Genomic DNA, 13163 nt, shown 5'->3' on the forward strand with positions numbered 1-13163 from the left:
ACCAAAACAAAAGTAAAAATAAAGATATGTTTCAGGTATGTTTGAATCCAAACCGCTAGCGTTTGAATCATATATTTCATTTTTACATTTGTTTTGTTTTTTAATAGAATCTTTTTTAAATTAGATTTTTTATACCTACCTATATTTGTGCGAAAAGGATCCTATATGATTTGTTTTGTGTATTTAACATATCTAATCCATTTCGTATATCTATGGCTCTATGCACCTATTCACGTCATTTTTGGTAGAAAGTCGTGGGAATAATAGGATCAATTTGAAATTGTTAGAAAGTTCATAATGGAAATTAGAAATACGAAACTTTAGTGGCGGAAGTAGAATTACTTTTTCTTTATGGTAAGTGGAGACCAGTTTTGAACTTTTTATGTATCTTCCTCTTTACACGCTTTTAAAATTTTAATTTCATTACTAGTAATTCTGACTTAGGGTTTATCAGAGTGTGCAGACTTTCGAAAATCTCAGGTAATTCCGCTTCTCTGTTATTCTTGCCCTAATTTAATGGCGTTGTAGAATCTCAATTAGTCTAGAATTCAAGAAGAAAGTCATATACGGATTATTATGTAAGCATAGTTTTCGACTGGAAGTGTAATATGTTCTTTACCTACTTCTCAAATCAATCGGAGGATTTTATACATGATATGTTGTTCGTTTTTCTTTGGCCATGCCTTCAAACTGTTTGATATAATGTCTCAATCAATCGGTAATTATTTTTGCACACCAACTCCAAATTTTGCCTACTTATCTCTAGATAAGCCTGTTTCCCAGATCAATTGGAGTGTTTTGCATTAACCTACGCTATCATCTATATTTACTTTACCATGCTTTCAAACTGTTAGATACTTCGATATAATGTTTCAACTAATTTGGGCATTTCCCTTTGGATACACTCGTATCAAATTTTGTGTGATTATTTCCTGGATTGATGTTGTTTAGTGTTTCATTGAGGCTCTTTTAATTCCATCTTTTAACTGAAGTTACAAACACAATTCCAACCCCATGGAATCAAAGTTCCCAAAGTTGCCTTGATTGTTTTCACTAATTGTTGAACAACTGAACATGATTTTTTATATGAATAATGGAATACAATCGTTTCCAACTTCCCATTATAGTTCAAAATGACATTCTATGTATGAAACCTGAAAAAAAGTCTTAAGTTTCAAATATTTCTGATTGTTGTTTCTCACTTGCATAAATTTTGTTGAAACCTTTCCAGATTTTTAGTCCAAAAATGGAACACGGATCATATCAGGATCTATCAGCTTCAACACATACCCTGAATGATGAAGATCATACACTAGCAAACTCTCTTAGATTCACTCTTAACCAAGAGTAAGTACATGCTCTCAAATACCTGCAGTTATTCAGATATTACTTAAAGGAAAAAAAAGAAAAGAAACAGGGCCTTAGTGTAATTTACTGTTGTTATTGCCTTGTGTTTTTTAGTCCAAGAGTTGCACTCTGTGGATACAGTATTCCTCATCCTTCAGAAGCTAAAGTAAACATAAGAGTCCAGACAACAGGTACATATAATTACAATTATAACCCTTTTCCAGAAAACATGCATCTTTCACCAAGTTTTAATCATGAACACTATTTACATAGTTATTCCACTATTGCAGGTGATCCAGCAAAGGAAGTATTGAAAGATTCATGCCAAGATCTCATGATGATATGTCAGCATGTTAGGAGCACTTTTGAGCAAGCAGTTGCTGATTTTAAGAACAATGAAGGCTCTGAAAGCCAGTAAACGAAGATCTTATTACTGCCCTCTGTTTGATTTAACATTGATCATAGTCTTAAGGGGTTGTTAATTTTTGATTTAATGATCTTAATGGGTTAAGAACTTAATTTGAACAACTATACATGTTTCTCTGTTTCCTTTTACTTTATTGCATTTGAGAAAACTCGGAGCATTTTATTATTGTTCAAGAAAGACCTTAACTAACATATTAATTACATCATACGAGATATAAATCAGTTAAATAACTGTCTGTTGTGTTGCCCAACTTGTTTATTTATTTATTTATTTTGTTTTTTTGTAAAAATACCACAACAGAGCCAATAATGTTATGGCATACGTGATATTTGTAATGATTTTTTACATATATGATAAAGAATAATTGAACTCGAAAAGATCATGAAACATATAATTCCAGGCTTACAACTTACAAGTATATGTACACTTTTGTAATCCAACGTTCATTCCATACACACATACACTAAGAAACATCAATTGTTACTTTTTTTTTTTTAAATAAAATAATCTGAGTTAAGGCAATACATTAAAGTGAAAAAGCCAAGAAATGATAAATGCAAAAACCATGCAACCCAACAAGATATTCATGATTCTGCGACCCTGCCAGAAGTTACGTGGCTCAGTAGCCACCACCATGGGGCCGGTGGCTGATCGTTCAACCACCTCTGTTTCAACGGTTGCATTGCTCGCCTCATTTGTCTGATCCCCACCAACATTTTGTGCAATCGCTCCACAAATCTCACAAGTCCTGCATCATCATCATCATCATAATACATTCATCATAAATATTTTTAGAAGCATAAAGTTGAAAGAATTAAGTCTTGTCCCCAATAAGTTGTGTACATGGAAAGTGGATGAATGGGAAAAGTGTTGTATACATAAGGTCTGTTTCCTTTCATAAGATTGAATAAACCAAACTGTTTGAGCTAAGACTAAATGACCATTTTGCCCTTGCATCTCAAAAAACAATTTTTACAATGCTCAACGGTTTTAACGTAAGAGGAGTTGGGGGAGAAAAGAAGAAATGCAAATATGTAAAGGGTTAGTGTCTTAATACATTAGATCCATGTTTTTAGTGAAAAAGAAATATCCATGTATTGATGTTCAGATTAAGTACTTAAGTACTGAACCCATTAAGCCTATTAAGTGAAAAGGGAAAAAGCACTTAAGTCTTTGCTTTATTAATCCCTTTAATTAAAAAAAGAAACAATGAAAATGACCCGAGCCTTACTTACATACCACCAAAAAGTTGCCAATTGGCAAGGAAACGATACATAGCGATAAGTCATATCTTGCCATCAACTAAGTTACAAAATTTGTATGCAAATTATATTATTGAATCTTGAAATATTAGAAGTTGGAAATACAAACAAAACAAAAGAAAACAAAACCAAAACATGTAGGTCAATATGATTCTTGAAAAATTGATAAAAATATGTTTGTTTGAGGTTAGGTTATCTCACATCTTACCAAACACGATGCAATTAGCATGAGCAAATTATAATAGTTTTAAAAGCCAAAAGTTGGTTTTAGTTATTTAAATGTTGGTTTCTTATGCATTATTAAACTTGAACTTAAGGCCCAATTGTTATACTCTCAAGATATAACAAAACATTGCAGTCTTGTACTGTGAATGACATACATGGGAGGATGAGACAAAAATTGCAACCCCTCGTCTATGTAAATGACTTAAATGCCCAACACATAGATGTCTTGCTAAACCACACTACTTATCAAAATTTTATCGATATTTCTTGAAATCTTGAGGTAGAACTTTGTACTTTAGATATAGATCGCACATTATGATCAAAACTTATAAACTTAAAACTTTTGTGAATTTCTTTTTGAAAATTAGGATTTCTATGCTATTTCACCCCTATAAATTTCTAACTGAAGTCAAAATTTCAAAAAAGAGATTATAAATTTTGTGCATTATACAGAATTTAGAGATGCTTTTTGACTTTTGTGGTAAAAATATTCGATTTTAGCATCCCATGTTCATAAAAGAGAAACCAAATACAAGTTTATTAATCTTGAAACCTAATCAAATGCATCAACATTAATTTTGACCACAGAAGTCAACGTTTTTTACCATCAAGTTCAGGAACAAGGAGAGGGAATTTCAAATTCAAAATGCAACATTGAAGTGTGATTTTTGTTGAGATTTTACTAGGAAACAGAAATGGGTAGTTGAACTGAACAACTCTTATTAACACACTTTTTGCCCAAATTTTGACAACCAAAAAATCTCAGCAATTTACAAAGAAATTCGAAGTGAAATGCATGAAGATAAAGATGAGAAAAATGCTTAATCGACAACGAACTTCGTATAAAGCTTGAATTTATGAAGTATGTAAGAGAGAATAAGTGAAACTCACATGTTTCCCTTGATTTTGAACCAAGTTTCTGCACATTGTTTGTGGGCAGCACCCAGATCCCCCTTGCAATTACACCCCAACTCAATTGGATCACCACCACCGCAACCACCACCACCATCATCCTCATCCTCCGCCTGATCAACGTCACTAACCTCAAAATTCAGATGGCAAATTCGACATTGTTTCTCGTTTTTAATAGAAGAATGCACCTTCATCTCCAATTCCCCACTCTCCAAATCAATCTCATCTGATGATGACTCCATGCGGCTGTGATTGTAGGAGAAGATTCCAGAAGACCCACATTCGTCACCGGCGACGGATGAATCGAGACGCGCGGAGGACTGCGCATCGGAGTCAGATAATCCAAAGCTGCTACCGCCGTCAGTGGTGGCAGCTTCGCTGCTAAAAGCATGAGAAGGTCGGCGCCGACGGCTGGAACGGCCACGACGGCGGCGGCGTCGGGCAGGAAGCGCTCCCATTCCAACAGCTGGTACTTCAACGTCAGCAAAATTATCGATAGAAGACATATTTGTGGGGAAATCTGTGGAGTGTAAAAATGGTATATTGGTGTGTGTGAAGGAGGTGGTGCTGGAGGTGGGTGTCAGTGTTGAAAATGAAACGCAAAGAAAAGGACTCTCTTACTACAGTTTTCTTTCTTTTCTCCAGACTTCTGTCAGATAAAGAAGACCTGTGGGCCACACATTTCCTTTATCTCTCACTCTATATATATTTATTTAATTTATAAATAACATTATAAGATCCCTAAAAATTCAGAAAATAACAATAAAGGACAAATTTAAACCTTCCATTAAAAATAAAATAAAAAATGGCTTTGATTAAGCTGAATTTATGTTTCACAGGCCCTTGGTTATACTATACAGATTACAGACATGAAGCCTGTTTGTGGCTATATGGTATTGTCCAAGGTTCTAAAAAGCGCGTCACGACTTCAAGGCTTGCACCTGCCGTCAAGCTTTGTCAAAATGCCGCCTTAACTCATATATATATGTATAAAAAAGAATAATAGTTGAAAATGCATATAAAAATATTAATTATATAATAAATTGCCGCCTTAAGTCACGCCTTACAAACGTCGTGACTCGCCAAGGCTCGGAAAAGCTTGAAACTTGACATTACCGTCAAGTCACGCCTTACGTTATTTAGAACCTTGGTATTGCCACCAAGACGATGTACATTAGGTCATCCGTAATACTCTTTACGATCAAAGGTTGTGGAGAGCTTCCAAGTCAGCCACCATGAGAAACCACGAACCACCCAAACAATCTGGCTACTCTCCCCGACCACGAAAAGAAAGAAAGAAGAGTAGAGAAGAAGAAGTCTGAGAGAGAAGAAGAGAATGATTGGGCGTTCTCCTTCGTCCTGCCCACCACAACCGACAACGAAAACGAAGGATAATGATGTTTAGGGGTGGTGTGCACGAACCACTCTCGTTGTCACATCAACAACGAAGCCTCTCGTAGTCGGTATACTAGAAGGCCTTATTCTTATCTTCATGGCCGTGACGTTTTATGGTGTGTGACGCAAAATGTTACACACGAATAAGAAGATAATCCTAATCTCTCTCTCTCTCTCTCGTGGTGCGTGACACGAGACGTTACAAGCGAATGAGAAGATAATCTCTCTCTCTCTCTCTCTCTCTCTCTCTCTCTAGGCGTGCAATGGCGGATCCAAAAATAAAAACTAGGATTGTACTATTAGAAAAAGGGAAAATGACGTAACGACCATATCATGGGGGATGTTTAAGATTACTTTTTAATCCTCAAAAGTCTTTTGTAAAAATCCTTTTTGACTTTAGCTTTTGAAAAACAAAAGTCAAAAGTTGTTTTAAAAAAAAGTGTTTGTCAACTTTCTTGACTTTTGAATGTAATTTATCTTTAAAGGGGCTAAAAGTCACAAAACATAGGATTTCCTGAATTTTGAAAAACCAACATTTTCTTCTTAACAAAAAATTATTTTAACTTTTTGGGAAAGCCAAAAGCCAAAAAGTCATTTGAAAAACAATCCCAAACACCCTCTATGTGTTACGATTTTGCCCATTAAGCTCTTAAAGTTTTTTTTTCGTGCATTTTTTAAGGGAACAAATTGGTTTTTAGCAGGTTGATTTGGTCATTTTGGAGAAAATGAATGGGTGACCCGGTTATCCATTTGCCACATAGACCTTGACTAAGGGAAATTCTATATGTATCCCAATTGCTACGTGTACCCTCCATATGAGTGTAATAGTGTTTTGTGTACCCCTATGATGTGACGATTTATGTGAGTGGGGGGAAGGGGTACATATAGTAGCACCCTTGACTAATCATCAGTCTCTCTCCGGTAAAGAAAAAGTCAAACCCCTTACCTTCATCTTCTTTCTTTCCCAACCCATCTTGTTTCCATCCCTTGCACTATGTGAAGTTTTAATCGACGACAAATCCAATCCCTATGTTTAATGCCACCCAAAACCCAAATCATGCATCTTCGAACACATATACTTCTGTCTACGTTTGTGTACCAGCCTTCTAATTGCTCGATCTTATATGATTTTCTTGCCTAGATCTTGTTTTATTGTTTCATCTAATCGATTGATGTTGCCTTCTAATGTCATTTGCTTTATCTTAATGTGTTTCGATTTGAGTTTTCGCCAAAACTTTTGAAATGACAACCGAAAATTGATTGATTTATTGAATATTGACTATATGATTGAAATTCTGATGAAGAACGGTGATGAATAAATGTTTTTTATCTGAAAATTTATGATTGATCATGTCGATTTGGTGTTTGTTGACTGCCATAAGAGATAAATATTGTTGAAATTGAATGTTTGATTTGAAAAATCGATTGGATTACTAGTTTTGTTGTTTATCGAGAGTGGTGAAATTATTGGTTAGCTTCCAATTCAAATTCAATGCTGGAAAGAAAAGTTAAAATTGGTTTTTGTTCATGTTCGGGTTTAAATTATAGTCTCAAAAACATCTAGCCCTTCATCGCCGGTTACCGGTAAAGGTCGTGTCGGCATTAATCCCTTTGTATACAGATCAATGATAGATAGAGATAAAGGGTTTAGTTGGGTTTTTTGTTTATGTGTGTGTGAGTTTTTTGTTTGTTTGAAAGCTTTGAGATCTGATGATCGATCGTAGCCTGAGACGACTGAAGCAATGGCGAAAACCATTTTTATGAAGATGATTTTGTTGGATTAATGTGTCTAAGCCAGTAAGCAAATTAGTATATTTTGGAATTAGAAGCAAATTTCTTTTTAGATTCGCCTCAAAACTTGTATTTGGATAGAATGACTTTTAGAGGAAGAGGCTGAATTGCTGATTTATTATATGATTAATAAATTGGAATGAATAGTTTATTAATATATTATATGAATAATATATTAATAAGAAATAATAATATTTAATTTGGAATTAACCAGAAATTAATTTGAAATAATTTTGGAATTAAATGAATTGATTAAAAGTGCAGGGACTGGTTGGTTGTTTATTGCAAGTTGAAGCAGGAAAACTCTAGAACCTCATGGGATGGGAGTGAATGAAATTTGTCTATGAATAACAAATAAAAAACCAATAAAGAAAAGATTAAACAGAAAAACAAAGAACACGAGTTATCACAAAGATGCTTTCACTAAAAAAGAAGCTTTTCACTAAGAGTACGAAGGTTACAATGACGGTCACCAAGACATTACATTAGGGTTTCACCCTAATGTTGAATATATATGGTTACAATAATTGAAATCCCACTAATTAAGGGATGTATACCTATCTAAGTAAAGTTCTGATCATAATCACAAAGATTACATATCAGATATCTATTCTATATATATGTATACCTGCCTAATATATAAAGATCATAAAGATCATTATCTTCATGCTGACGTTGATAAGATTTTGTGTTGGTGTTGGCGCTGACACTAGTGGTCAGCGTGTAAAGTGTTTGACTCATCAGATCATAAGGTGTGACGTTACACATTCCATGAATACTCCTTCTCGCAGTGGGATAGTCAAAACCACACAACACCTAAATCTTCATATCTCTTTTGTCTCCCTTATCCCCCCGTCATACTTACAGGCTATTTAGGACCCTAACTGGCATCAAGATATGCATGATGAGTATAATGCTCTTATTTTTAATATGACCTGGATTTGGGTACCAAAACCACCTGGGGTTGACATTATTCGATTTGTGTGGCTATTTCGCCACAAATTCCATGCAAATGGCTCTCTCTCTCTCTCTCTCTCTCTCTCGCGCGCGCGCGCGTGCGCGCACGCGCGCTACAAAGGACTCCTTGTAGCTAACAGTTACAATCAACAACAAAGTATAGATCGTGATGAGACTTTCATTCTGGCTGTTAAACCGACCACCATACATACTATTCTTAGCCTTGTAGTATCTCAGGACTAGCCTATACATCAACTAGATGTCAAGAATGCATTTATTCACATCCATCTTCAGGAGACTACATACATACATCAGCCTCCAAGTTTTCGAGATCCATATTTTGAGATCATGTGTGCCATCTTCGAAGATCTATCTATGGTCTAAAATAGGCTCCTAGATCTTGGTTTCATAGATTTGCTCAGTACGCTACTATTATTGGATTCCAGTACAGTTGCACAGATGCATCTTTATTTATTCTTCAGACCACTGATGTTACAACATACTTATTACTTTATGTGGTGAAATTATTCTCCCCACTTCATCCACATCTATGCTTCAGTACATAGTCTCACAACTTATTCATGAGTTTTCCTTGACACATGTTGGACCTATGAATTAGTTCTTGCACGTCTCTACAATTCTATCCTCCTATGGTATGTTTCTGTCTCAATAGAAATATACCTAGGGATGTCAATGAGACCAAACGAGAGCGAAAATAGTTGGCCCCGCCCCCGCTCCCAAAATCAGTTGTTGCACCCGCCCTCGGTCCCGCCCTGAAAGACCCCTTTCATAATTAACATTATTACTCCAAACACGATACATGCATATTCATAAACATATTTTACATATATGGTTTTGTTACAAAAGACTGGATACAAACCGACTAATGAAGTTGTTACAAAGTTTTAAATATTACATAACTTCCCCGGAATTTATACACTAAATACAAAAGTTATAATATTATCTATTCTACATCTTCTAACAGTACATAACTATATTGGATGCTTACCACCTGCAATAATTAAACACTGAGAAGGATAAGCGGTGACGCTTAGTGAGTTCAATAACAGTTACAATTAGGGGTGCAAACGAGCCGAGCCGAGCTCGAGCCTGGCCAGGCTCGGATCGGGCTCATTTAATTTATATAAGGCTCGAGCTCGAGCTCGGCTCAATTCGAGTTTCCTTGTACTAAGCTCGGCTCAAGCTCGTAAAGAATTATACAAGCTCGGCTCGGGCTCGGGCTTGACTCGTTTTTTATTTGACGTGTCTAAATAAGTTTAAGCTCGGATCGAGCTCGTTAAGAAGCTCGTTTACTAATACCCTAAATCCATAATTCCCCTAATATGTTTTTATTTTAATATATATATAAATAATATTAAATTATATTATATAAAGGCTCGTTTAGGCTCGCGAGCCTAATCAAGCTTAATGACATAGGCTTGAGCTCGAGCTCGTTTAATAAATGAGCTTAATATTAAGCTCGAACTCGGCTCGGGCTCGTTTAAAATCGATTTCGAGTCGAGCTTTTAACGATCCGATCTCGAGTAGCTCGCGAGTATCTTGGCTCGTTTGCACCCCTAGTTACAATATAACGTTATGCCACACACACACACACACACACACACACACACACATATATATATATATATATATATATATATATATATATCATGGTTGTAAAAATCGGTCTAGGCGGCTGATTAATCGGCGCCTAGGCGCTTGGCGGGCTCCAACCGCTTACGAATAGCTGTTATCGGGTAAGCTAGTCGGCCTTGGTCAATATTGGTCAAAGACGGTCCAAATCGGACTAATTCGCCCTAAATCGGACCAAATGATTTCAACCCACCAGCTCAAAGGAGCAAACTTGCCCAAAATATAGTTGGGTCGGGTTTTCTTAGCCCAACTAGTTGGGTTTGAATTTTTGAAGGAACTAATTCTCCTTTTATAAGATATATGTGCCTTCGTCTATTTCCCACCAGCGATGTGGGATACAAACACCAAATTTCCTTCTTCACTGGAAACATGAGCGATGTGGGATGCAAACACAAAACTTCCTTCTTCACAACTCCATCGAACACTCTCTACACCACCATCCTTCTTCACTAGAAACACAAAATTTCCCCATTATTAGGTCGAGATGAAATTCGTCATTTTAGAATATGGGATCAGGTCGAGATGAAACTTCCCTAGGTTCCGTCGAATAATCACCTTGAATACGATGATCATTGGCCATGGAAGTGTGGTGGTTGTTGGGATTTTGTTTAATCGTTTATAGTCTAAATTCAATTTCGTTTACATGATTACATCTAATGCATCGACAGGCCTGATTCCAATACTATCGACCTGATTCTTGATATCATCGACAACCTGATTCACACTTCATTATGGCCGTTCGATGACTCTCTGTCCCTTCTGTGACAACCCGGAATTTCTATTCTGTACAACCATTCACTTCAATAGAATTCAGAACAGTTTCTGCTAACTTTGGAGTTGTGTAAAGTCAGTTTGAGTGTTCCAAAGCCTAATACTGTATCAGATAACTGGAGAGAGGATACCCTAGGGTTTATTGTACAAAACTAAAGTCTCAAAACTCCAAGAGTTTGGAGTTTACGGCCTAAATATGGAGTTTACGACCGTAAACTCCAAAGAGTATAAATATGACACTTAGTCATTTTACTCATTTTTCTCACAATTTCAAAGCTAGAACATCAAATCCTCTCAAGTATCACCCGATTTTCCTTCTTGATCTTCAACTTTGTAAGTGTTTCTTGCCCTAATTAGTTGATATCTTACCTAATCTAGTGATCTTACATGATTCCATCCACAAAAATCATGTTTTCATAGATCTTCAAGTTACACCAAGAACACACACTAGTGTTCTTGGCCAAAACGACCAGTTCAAGCTCCTATATCATAAGCACTCTTGTTCTAACTTGTTTTACACTAGATTAAACATGTTACATGTTTAGGCCTTAGAAACATTAAGAATCAAGGGTTGGATGAGAGTTTACGGCCAAAGATCTCCCAAGGGCGTAAACTCCCTTTAAGGGTGCATTGTTACCCTAATCTCCTTCCTTATGCCTAGAACTTGGATTAGAACCAACCACCATTGAACTAGGGACCTTAATACATCAAAAGACCATGAACCATTAGAGTTTACGGCCGTAAACACATGGAGAAATGGTCCATGGGCCGTAAACTCCACAAAGGGGTGAAATGATGCCACAATCACTTCCAAAGGCTTAGACATGAAGTAGGAATGCTTCTTTATGACTTATAGGCTTCAAAACACAAAATGGTAGAAGTACCATGAGCTTACGGCTGTAAACTCATGGGTTTACAACCGTAAACTCCAAGGGAGTTGGTCCCAAAACTGTAAACTCATAAAGAGTTTACCCTTGGACCCTAAACCCAAAATCCAAGTCCTACAAACCCTTAGATGCAATCCTTAGGACTTATATCACTTAAATCAAGTGTTTTACATATCTTAGGATGTCTTAACTTGGTTAATTAGTTGTTAAATGACTAATTGGATACATATATGTGTTATTATATGTTAACTAGGATCCTTGTGTGTGTTCAAGTCTTCATTTGACCCTTAGCATCCTATACTATCCGTTCATCCAAACCACTCACTACAGGTGAGTTCATACCCCTTAATTAACCTTTTAAATGTTTTTAAATGTTTATAAATGCTTTTATGGGAGGGGGGGAATACAAGTTGAATCATGTTAGTTATTATATCAATCACACGTGATTAATAACTACCAAGCAAATGGATTTACTACACTTTTAGCTGTTTGACTCAATATAACTACTTTGAAATGATTTCTCAAAACATTTCTACATGTTAAACTCTTTATTAAACTGTCTTACATACTGTATCTTTCCTTTCAAACTCTGTTACAATTGTATTTCAAACAAAGGATTTCTTATACTTTAAACTGTTCTTATCAAACAAACTGTTTTCAAATCATTTTATAAACTGACATCAAGTCATCAATTCTTATTTATTAAACTTTTCAAAGGTTTTACAAAACTTCTTTTATACTTTTATATTGTCAAATGCATGCCTATATATGTATAGTTATGTAAGTAATATGTAAAGGACTTAGGACTGCTAACTCGCTTTAATTCCTTTTCCTTGTTTGGATGTGGCCTTAGGGTATCGGTTATTTGTCCGAAGGTCATCTAAATATTAGTTACATATTATGTATACATATGTAGACATAAAAGTTCTATCAGTAAGTTCAGTACCTTTGGGTAGCAAAGGCATACCTTCATTCAGTCATATACATGATGGGTTTTATATAAACAATCCTATGTGTGCATGCAACCCTAGAGTTGGATCTATGTTATCAATATTAGTTATACAATATTATGAGCACATAAAGAAACCTAGAATGCTTCTATTAATTTAGAAAATCAAAAAGAAGGATGAAATACATACCTCTTGTTGTTATATTGTAATAACAACTTAAATCTTGAATCTTCTTGTCTTTGAAAGCAAGCGCCACAAGTGTCGTGCCTCTAATGGTTCACAAACAAACCTAGAAACCAAGGATTACTATGGAGAGAGAAGGGAGGTGGAAAATTCGGCTCTAAGCCTCTCTTGGAGTGCCTTGGACGAAATCCAACCCTATAGGGGTTTATATAGGTGATAAGGAAGGTTTAGGATAAGGCAGGTGTATCTTAGATAACCCTAATCCCAAACTTCCTCCCTAAGGCTTCCAAGGCACCCTTAGAGCCCAAGGAAACCCTAGGACACTCTAGATTTCGTTTGCCACCTCTAAGGTAGGTTCTAGAATGCTTCAATGCTCAACTTTTGAACATTGTCACCTTTAGTC

The 13163-nt window shown here is 35.8% G+C and overlaps 2 protein-coding genes across 2 annotated transcripts; one reads left to right on the forward strand and one right to left on the reverse strand.

The window, feature by feature from the left end:
- The first annotated feature begins 324 nt into the window (after nucleotides 1–324).
- Nucleotides 325–1922, forward strand: RPC14 (RNApolymerase 14 kDa subunit). The gene is made up of 4 exons (XM_079003523.1): nucleotides 325–480; nucleotides 1232–1347; nucleotides 1462–1538; nucleotides 1638–1922. Exons 2-4 carry the CDS (start codon nucleotides 1247–1249, stop codon nucleotides 1763–1765), a joined length of 306 nt encoding a protein of 101 aa, XP_078859649.1. The 5' UTR covers nucleotides 325–480; nucleotides 1232–1246; the 3' UTR covers nucleotides 1766–1922.
- Nucleotides 1923–2138: 216 nt separating this feature from the next.
- On the reverse strand, nucleotides 2139–4802 carry LOC145055222 (uncharacterized). The gene is made up of 2 exons (XM_079003522.1): nucleotides 4153–4802; nucleotides 2139–2522 (listed from the first exon to the last, which is right to left on the reverse strand). Exons 1-2 carry the CDS (start codon nucleotides 4677–4679, stop codon nucleotides 2288–2290), a joined length of 762 nt encoding a protein of 253 aa, XP_078859648.1. The 5' UTR covers nucleotides 4680–4802; the 3' UTR covers nucleotides 2139–2287.
- Between the last annotated feature and the right edge of the window lie 8361 nt (nucleotides 4803–13163).

Source organism: Lactuca serriola, chromosome 5, assembly GCF_051521515.1.
Source record: "Lactuca serriola cultivar US96UC23 chromosome 5, Lser_US96UC23_V15, whole genome shotgun sequence".
NCBI classification, from domain to species: Eukaryota; Viridiplantae; Streptophyta; class Magnoliopsida; order Asterales; family Asteraceae; genus Lactuca; species Lactuca serriola.

What these genes read in the sequence shown, in the direction of transcription:
- RPC14 (XM_079003523.1), top strand. Translation starts at nt 1,247, where the DNA reads ATGGAACACGGATCATATCAGGATCTATCAGCTTCAACACATACCCTG. An exon ending in AGATTCACTCTTAACCAAGA is followed by an intron (nt 1,348 to 1,461) that starts GTAAGTACATGC and finishes TGTGTTTTTTAG; the next exon opens with TCCAAGAGTTGCACTCTGTG. An exon ending in CATAAGAGTCCAGACAACAG is followed by an intron (nt 1,539 to 1,637) that starts GTACATATAATT and finishes CCACTATTGCAG; the next exon opens with GTGATCCAGCAAAGGAAGTA.
- LOC145055222 (XM_079003522.1), bottom strand. Translation starts at nt 4,679, where the DNA reads ATGTCTTCTATCGATAATTTTGCTGACGTTGAAGTACCAGCTGTTGGA. An exon ending in TTCAAAATCAAGGGAAACAT is followed by an intron (nt 2,523 to 4,152) that starts GTGAGTTTCACT and finishes ATGATGATGCAG; the next exon opens with GACTTGTGAGATTTGTGGAG.